This window comes from Cebus imitator, unplaced genomic scaffold (genome assembly GCF_001604975.1).
Source record: "Cebus imitator isolate Cc_AM_T3 unplaced genomic scaffold, Cebus_imitator-1.0 Scaffold841, whole genome shotgun sequence".
NCBI classification, from domain to species: Eukaryota; Metazoa; Chordata; class Mammalia; order Primates; family Cebidae; genus Cebus; species Cebus imitator.
In genome coordinates this window covers 129,214-138,942 of record NW_016108156.1, presented here as the reverse complement: position 1 = coordinate 138,942, position 9,729 = coordinate 129,214, and the positions used below count along the sequence as shown (strand labels likewise).

Here is a 9,729-nt window from a genome sequence, read left to right as displayed (position 1 = left end):
AAAAAAAAAAAAAAAAAAGGTACAGAAGCTATAATTAAACAACTTTTTCAATAAAAGCTTCAGGCCAAGGTGGCTTCCCTGGTGAATTCCAGTAGCACAAAAAATAACTTTCCCTCTCTTACAACTTTTTCTTCCCTCTTGCCTCACATTTTAGATAATACGGCAGCTATCATAATAGTGGCTTCAATCTTCCTGCCCTCAATTGACCTGCAGGTGCACCCATCTTCTTCACCTTTCTCAGTATTACAAACAGGAGGTGACCTCTCCACCTATTAAGGGTAAATCTGCCCTTTCCATTCTAGATTTTATCTCCTTTAGCCCCCATCAAACACTTTAGTCCTTCATCCTTGTCTTCCAACACCAATGACTCTCTCTTCATTAGGGCAATCCTAGCAGTACTCAAACATGTCACAGAAGCTCCCATCTCAAAAGTAAAACAAGTGCTTTTTCTTGACTCCATTATTTCCTTTAGCCACTGCTCCAGTTATCTTTCCCTCTTCATAGGGGAAGAAAAATCCCTCTCTAAAAAGTTATCTAAAACTATCTCTTACATCTACTTTTCACTCACTCTTTTAAATATAAATAATAGCTGATGTATAAAAAATATGTAATTTTTATGATATAAAAGTATACAAAATAATGCATGTGTGACTTGTTCATGGCATCATAATCAAATGAATGCTTAAATGAACCAAAATCTATTTATTTCTTTCCATCTCCACTACCATCACCCTAATCAAAGTTACTATCATCTCCTGCATAGATTATTTTAACGCCTGCTTTATGCCTCAAGTTCAATCTGTATAAACAGGGTTATTTTCTAAAAATTCTGCAGTAAAATCTCTCCATGCTTTGGAAGTCACTTAGATCATCTACAAAGCCCTGCACAGGCCAGCTCCTACATCTCTAATCTTATTCTTTACCAGTTTCCCCTTACTTTAGTCACAGCAGCTTCCTTTTGATTTCTGAAACACATGGCATTCTTTGCTGTATCAGATCCTTTGCATTGTTGTTCCCTAAACCTGGAATGCTTCTCTTTTCCTCTTCCTCTCACTGCCTGCTTCTTCTGACCCTTCAGGTCTCAGCTTAAGTGTCAGCTCTTCAGAAGCTCCCCTGACCACCCTGTTTGAAGCAGGTGTCTTCATCCCACCCCAGTTACTTTCTTACCCTCTGACTTATCTCAAAGCTGGGAGGTATTACAACCACCGTTTAGTTTGTTTTTGTTTATTTGCCAGTTATCTATTTCTCAAAATTTAATCTTCACGAAGGCAGGGACGTGGTCCATTTTATTCACTGCTGTAGCCCTAGTACCTAACCGAGTTTACAGCACATAGATGTATAATACTGATTAAATACATCAATACTATATTTTGATTATCAACTGATTCCTTGTTTGTATTCTCAATTAGTTAAGAACCTGGAGGAGAGATGGTGGGTTCCTCCAAAGTCTCTGCAGCCTTGCAGGTGAAGAAAACTAAATAATAAGTAAATAAGTTTGCTTTAAGAGAAATCAGTGGGGACCCTTATAAAAGCATTTTCAGGTAAATGAAGAAATGTCAGATAATGGTGAAACAAATGAGAAACATAAAGTTAACTGGAGAAGACAGACCTGAAAGGGATATTTTATGTATGTTTGAATGAAGAATAAAAGAATAATTATGAAAAGCATGTCCCCAGTAAAGCAGAGTAGGATGAGATGGTTCCCAAAAGTGGAGAACAGAGAGAGAGGGTGAGAGAAGATGGGCGTGGGAGGGACAGGAAGAGAGATGGGGGTCTTTCCCTCTAAGACAGCTATGAACAAATGTATCTCCAAAATTATTTCAGATGTTCCACTGAACACCCCCCCATGGTCTGTTACTTGAAATAAATACCATCTTCTTGGTTCTGTTTAACTCACCAGGATAGGGAATTCTTGAAATTTCTCTCACCGTCACCCATGGTCCTTTCCCATTCTCCAAATGAGATATCATGTCTGGTTTGGAAACTGCAAGCCCTGTCCAGAGAAAAATAAATATAATTTGATTGGAGCCATCAGCAAGAACTACTGCCAAATTCAGTCTCAGTTCTTAATCTTCTGTGCAGAATGACCATTACAGGAAGTTTTAGAGCCACACTGTCCAATACAGTTGCCAACTGTCACATATGGCTATTTAAATTTGAATTTAAATTAATTTAAATTAAGTAAAATCTAAAATTCAGTTCTTCAGATGAACTAGCCAAATTTCAAGGGCTAAAAAGCCACAAGTGACTAGTACCTGCCATATTGTGCAGTGATGTTTTAGACAATTACAAGGACATCTCAAAGGGGCTCAACACCATGATTCTGGTTTGGTGGGATAATAGATCATGGGAATAATCTGAGTTTAGAAAGAAATTGAATACATTTGTTTCTTATTTCTAGAGGTACTGATAACTTCCATTTAAGGAAGTAACTAGAAAAAACTTTGGTCCCAAATCTGTGGGGTTGTCAACAATCTCCAAGATTCCAGTGAAATGCGTGTGTCTTAGTCTACAAAGGGCAGATCATGTAGTTAAGAGTGAGGAAGAGCATAACACAACAATGTGCCCCTAAGATCTAGTACTTCAGTTAAATACCTCAGAGGTCCTTTCTCTTTGGCAAACCTGGTTAAATAGGCAGATCAATCAACATAGAAGAGAAGTTATCCTTACCCACGAAGACCAGATTCCTGTAATTCTCCAGCATTACATCCTTATGCAGGTTCCTCTGTGTAGGGTCCATCAACCTCCACTCCTCCAATGTGAAGTCTATAGCCACATCCTTAAATGTCACTGATTCCTAAAACAATTACATTGTGATCAATCAGAGACTATATAATTAGACTTGTTAGGCAGAATTACACATTAAAAAAACTGGGGAAGAGCCCCAGAAACCAGAATCACCAAATGATTATGTAGGTCAACCAGTTCATCCTTTATAGAATGTATAAATCTCTCCAGTGACAAGAACTTGAAACCATAGGATGCTGCCTATATCATCTTCAGGGCTTCATCTGATAGCAGGATTTCTTTTTAGACCAAGTCTGGATTCCTATAAATGATAAATATTGTCTCTACTATAGTATCTGGAGGCAAATAACAAGGTTTCCTCCTTCCCTAGGAAGTATTTAAAATGTTTAGTAACAGCCAACAGTTTGCACCCAAATCATCTTTCTTTCTTACAACCCTGGCTTATTTAAAATATCAATTTTCTTTCAGTTCTAATCGATAGACTATGGCTTACTAAAAGATATATTTTATCATTTGTATTGTGAATATAGAATACTATAAGCTTTCTTTTTGAAAAATAAAAATAAATCGAGGAACTTTGGGGAAGTTCTTTGGTCAGGATATGAATATGTATTAAAAAACGGAAGAATAGGCCATAAACATTTTTAATGGTTACCTACTGGGAAAAAGAGGGAGTAGAGAGAACTGGAATGAAGGCTAGACTCCTTTGAATATTTGTTTTGTAGATTTGACTTTTGAACCATGTAAAAACTTTATATTATAAATGAAATAAAAACTTTAAAAAACCAATCCCTAAATAATTAAGAGTAACATGAAACCAGGTGGCAGCATACCCATTCATTAGAGAGGAACTATTCTGAGTGACTTTAACAGTAATTTTTCGGTAAATTCACAAGATATACCCTGAGAAAAATAACTGAAAAATAAAAACAAACCCCAAATGTTTCAGTAAATGATCATATTAATTACAGTGACAGACATGCTATTATGTAACTGTTGTGTGTGTAGTGCTGGATAAAACAAATTAGCATACTGATGTCATTGAGAACTAATACATTTGACATGGGAGAAAGAAGACAGAGATGCAGGCTGGTAGCCCCAGCTACAGGGGAGGCTGAAGCAACAGAAATGCTTGAAACTGGGAGGTGGAGGTTGCAGTGAGTCAAAACCATACCACTGCACTCCAGCCTGGGTGACAAAGTGAGACTGCATCTCAAAAAACAAACAAACAAACGAACAAACAAACCTTAAATCCCATATGCAACAGTATTAAACGATGAGGCCTTTAGGAGGTGATTAAATCATGAGGAGCCCTCAAGAATGGGATAAGCAACTTTATAAAAGGGCTGGAGGGAATTAACTAGGCTCTTTAGTCCTTCTGCCTTCCACCACATAAGACAAAACATTCCCTCCAGAGAAAGCAGCATTCACGGCACCATCTTGAAAGCAGAGACCAGGCCTTTACCAGACACTGAACCTGTGGGCACCCTGATGATCTTGGGCTTCTTACCCTCTTGAACGATAAGAAAATAAATTTCTGTTCTTTATAAATTAAAAAAAAAAAAGAAAGAAATGCAGGCTGGGTGCAGTGGCTCACGCCTGTAATCCCAGCACTTTGGGAGGCTGAGGTGGGTGGATCATGAGGTCAGGAGTTCACGACCAGACTGGCCAACACGGTGAAACCCCGTCTCTACTACAAAATGCAAAAATTAGCTGAGCATGGTGGCTCGTGCCTGTAATCCCATCTACTTGGGAGGCTGAGGTAGGAAAATTGCTTGAACTGGGACCAGGGAGGTAGAAGTTGTAGTGAGCCAAGATTGCACCACTGCAATCCAGCCTGGGCAACAGACCAAGACTCTGTCTTAAAAAAAAAAAAAAAAGAATAATCACCAGCTGCTAACATAAGAGAAAGTCCTCAGTTAGATAGTATATATCTTCTGGTGTTATATACCAGCAATATGAAATGACATCATTGCTGAAAATATTTTAAAGAATCGAAATCTCAGCCAGGTGCAGTGGTTTATGCCTTTAATCCCAGCACTTTGGGAGGCCAAGACAGGGCGGTCATTTGAGCTCAGGAGTTCAATACCAGCCTAGGCAACATAGAGAGACCCCCTCTCTACGAAAAATAAAATAAAGTTAGCTGGCTGTGGTGGTGCATGCCTGTGGTCCCAGCTACTTGAGAGGCTGATGTGGGAGGATCCCTTGAGCCCAGGAGGTTGACAAAGTGAGATCCTACTTAAAAAACAAAAACAAACAAACAAATCTAACTATGAATCTGATCAAGGATCTAACTAACAATTTAAAGGCAATATGTACAGGGGCAGAAGGGCATGTTAAATAATTCCATGGGGATGTAATCAGTAAAATCCATATTGTGTGAAATTCTAAATTAATGATGCCCAATAAAAATATAATGCAAGCCATATAAGTGATTTTATATTTGTTAGAAGCCACATTAAAAACAAAAACAAACAAGTAAAATTAGTTTTAAAAATGTTTATTTAATCCAAATAGATAAAATGTTATCATTTCAACATTCATCAATATAAAAATTATTAGTGAGATAATTTACATTATCTTATCATGTTGTCTGGTCTGTATTTTAAATATACAACCCATCTCAATTCAGACTAATCACATTTCAGGTGGTCAGTTGTCACATGTGGCTAGTGGCTTCTGTATTGGACAACATAGCTCTAGAGTACCAATAACTTGATTTCTTTAATAAACAGTTACAAAGTGGTAAAGGAAAGAGGGGGAAACTTCTATATTAAAAGTAACCTAAGAGATATATTAACCAATTATACCACATGAATCAACTTGGAAAACATATGCCAAATGAGTATTTGATAAAACAAAGCCTCAGTGTTAATTTTTTTACCTGTATTAATAGTAATATCGTATAGTACTAAGAATTTTTAAAACAGTCAATTAGAGATATATAATAAAATACAGATTAAATAATATAATGTTTGTATTTGTATTGAGATAATTAGTGAGGGAAGTATTACAGATGAAATGTGATTGTTCATGGGCTGATAACTGTTTAAGAGGGGCAATAGGGTTAAGGGATTCAAACTACTCTCCCCACTTCTGTGAGAATAATGCTTATTATGTGTTAGAGACTGCTCTAAGGGCTTATAATGTACTGAATGAATCATCACAATCAGGAAGGTGCTATTTACAAATAAGAAAAGTGAGACACAGAGATGTTAGGTGTCTTGCCCAGGTCAAAGAAGTAGAAGAGTCTAGATTCAAATCTAAGCAGTTTGTATTGAGAATCCCTGCTTGTAACCTTATAATCATTCTGATCCATGATCTGGTAAACTAAGAGCCCTGATTAGCTGACTACTCAGGCAAATAAATCAACTTAGATCACATCTGGCTAAGGTCTGTTCTAGATCAGAAGAAAGATTTCCTCTGGGGTGTTTTTCTACCACTTAGATTATGCTTGTCATACATATCTTACGCATACATATTCCTTTGTAGTTTCAAACCTCTAAGTTTCTGAAGCATGTTTTAGATAATTCTGCTAACAATAATATGGCAAATGTAGGAGATGATGAGTTCATAAACTTTATTGGTAATCACTTGACATATGTGTAATTCAAACTGTAACCAATGCACTGGGTTTTGTTTTCTTTTTCCACTAAGAACTCAGCCCCAGGAAAAGCCTGAGAAGACCGTCATCTATGGCTTACATTGAGGCTCTGTACAAGCAAGAAGTGACTAAGGCATGGTTGCAACCTGCCTGCCAAAGAGAAAAACATATGCCCACACATACAAAGAACCTTTTGGCAGTCGCTGAAGACTTAATGGTTTAAGGCATAAAGAAATCTGTCTATTTTCCGCACATGGCCAGCCAGTTATCCCAACACCATTTATTAACAGGGAATCCTTTCCTCATTGCTTGTTTTTGTGAGGTTTGTCAAAGATCAGATGGTCGTAGATATGTGGCACTGCCTCTAAGGCCTCTGTTCTGTTCCATTGGTCTCTATCTCTGTTTTGGTATCAGTACCATGCTGTTTTGATTACTGTGGCCTTGTAGTATAGTTTGAAGTCAGGTAGCATGATGCCTCCAGCTTTGTTCTTTTTGCTTAGGATTGTCTTGGCTATGCAGGCTCTCTTTTGGTTCCATATGAAGTTTAAGGTGGTTTTCTCCAGTTCTGTGAAGACGGTCATAGGTAGGTTGATGGGGATAGCACTGAATGTATAAATTACTTTGGGCAGTATCAAACTGGACCACTTCCTGACACCTTACACTAAAATTAACTCCAGATGGATTAAAGACTTAAACATAAGACCTAACACCATAAAAACCCTAGAAGAAAACCTAGGCAAAACCATTCAGGACATAGGCATAGGCAAGGACATCATGGCTAAAACACCAAAAGCACAGGCAACAAAAGCCAAAATAGACAAATGGGACCTAATTAAACTCCAGAACTTCTGTACAGCAAAAGAAACAATCATTAGAGTGAACTGGCAACCAACAGAATGGGAAAAATTTTTGCAATCTACCTATCTGACAAAGGGCTAATATCCAGAATCTACAAAGAACTAAAACAGATTTACAAGAAAAAAAAAANTGGGCAAAGGATATGAACAGATACTTTTCAAAAGAACACATATATGATATATGAGGCCAACAAACATATGAAAACATGCTCATCATCACCGGGTATTAGAGAAATGCAAATCAAAACTACATTGCGATACCACCTCATGCCAGTTAGAATGGCGATCATTAAAATATCTGGAGATAACAGATGCTGGAGAGGATGTGGAGAAATAGGAACACTTTTACACTGTTGGTAGGAGTGTAAATTAGTCCAACCATTGTGGAAGACAGTGTGGCACTTCCTCAAGGACCTAGAAATAGAAATTCCATTTGACCCAGGAATCCCATTACTAGGTATATACCCAAAGGATTATAAATCATTCTATTATAAAGACACATGCACACGTGTTCATTGTGGCACTGTTTACAATAGCAAAGACCTGGAACCAACCCAAATTGCCCATCAATGATAGACTGAACAAGAAAAATGTGGCACATATATGCCATAGAATACTATACAGCCATAAAAAATGATGAGTTCGTGTCCTTTGTAGGAACATGGATGAATCTGGAAACCATCATTCTCAGCAAACTGAAACAAGAACAGAAAATCAAACATCACATGTTCTCACTCATAGGCAGGTGTTGAACAATGAAAACACAGGGACACGGAGGGGAGCATCACACGCTGGATTCTGTTGGGGGGGACTAGCAGGGTAGGGAGGTTGGGGCAGACCTCTGAGGGGCAGTGGGGAGTAGGGAGGTTGGAGAGGGATAACATGGGAAGAAATATATAGGTGATGGAGGGATGGAGGCAGCAAACCACATTGCCATGTATGTACCTATACAACAATCCTGTATGATCTGCAGAAGTACCCCAGAACCTAAAGTACAATAAAAAATAAAAAAATTAAAAAAAGAAATCTGTCTAATTATTAACTGATCCCCATGTTAACCAAGTAGATATTTCAGCGGCTATACATGATAAAGAATACAGATTTTACAGATTGGTGCAGGAAAATTTCTAAACAAAGAAGGCAGCAGCACCAGCAACAACTGCAACAACAAACCCCAGAGAAGGGAGAATCTGATTTCCAGAGTGGACATATTATATTATTTAAAATATAAAAATATTTTTATACAAATATTTTATAAATATAAATATAAAACTGGTTTTCAACAAAAAATTGTAAGACACACAAAGAAACAGGAAAGCAAGGACCCATACACAGTAAAAAAATAAAGCAATCAATGGAAACTATCCCCAAGGAAGTCAAGACATTGTACTTATGAAACAAAGACATTAAGGCAGCCATTATAAATATGTTCAAAGACATAAAGAAAACCATGTATAAAGATTTAAAAAAAAATTGTGAGAATGATATTTCACTAAATAGAAATTTTGGAGTTGAAAAGTATAATATAATAACTGAAATAAATGTATCAGTAAGACGTAACAAATTTAAACATATATTCACCTAACGAAAGAGTCTCATAATGCAGGAAGCAAAAATTTATAAAACTGAAGGGTCAAAGAGATAATTCAACAGTAATAGTTGGACAGAGTGAACTAAATGTTTTAGAAAGCAGAAGGAAGGAAATAATAAATATTAGAATGAGATAAAATGAAGAACAGAAAAACAGCAGAGGAAATAAAAAAGGCAAAAGTTGGTTATTTGAAAAGATTAAAAAATGGCAAACCCTTGGCTGGAGTCACTATGAAAAAAAGAGAGAAGACACAAATTACTAAAATCAGAATGAAAAAGAAGACATTCCTACTGACCCTAAAGAAATAAAGAGGATTATAATGGAACACTATGAACAATGGTGTATCAACTTAAATGAAATGGACAAATTCTTAGAAAGGCATTAACTACCAAAACTGACTCAGTTTAACATAGAAAATCCAGATAGATCTCTAACAAGTAAACTTCCCACAAAGAAAGGCCTGGGTTCAAATGGCTTCATGTGAATTATACCAAACACTTCAAGAAAAATTAACAGCAATCCTTCATTAACTCTTCGAGAAAATGGAAGGGAACAATTCCGAACCCACTTTATGAGACCAATACTACCCAGACTAGACAAAGATATCAGAATAACACTACAGACCAGTATCCTTATGAATATGGACACAAAATTCTCAACAAAATACTAGCAAAATGGATTCAGCAATAAAATGCGGCATATGCTACAGCCAAATGGGAATTATCTTAGCAACACAAGGTTACGTAACATCAAAAAAATCAACCTACAGATTAAAGAACAACTGCACAATCATCTTTTTTTTTTTTTTTTTTGAGACGGAGTTTCACTCATGTTCCCAGGCTGGAGTGCAATGGCACAATCTCGGCTCACCGCAACCTCCGCCTCCTGGGTTCAGGCAATTCTCCTGCCTCAGCCTCCTGAGTAGCTGG

The 9,729-nt window shown here is 37.1% G+C and overlaps 1 protein-coding gene across 1 annotated transcript in view; it reads right to left on the bottom strand.

Moving 5' to 3' along the window:
- The window catches only part of LOC108297773 (zinc finger protein 624-like), a 37,826-nt gene that overhangs the window by 13,586 nt on the left and 14,511 nt on the right, over positions 1-9,729 (bottom strand). Inside the window, 2 exon segments of the mRNA XM_017520482.2 lie at positions 1,898-1,993; positions 2,671-2,797. Coding sequence (XP_017375971.1) covers positions 1,898-1,993; positions 2,671-2,797 — 223 coding nt within the window.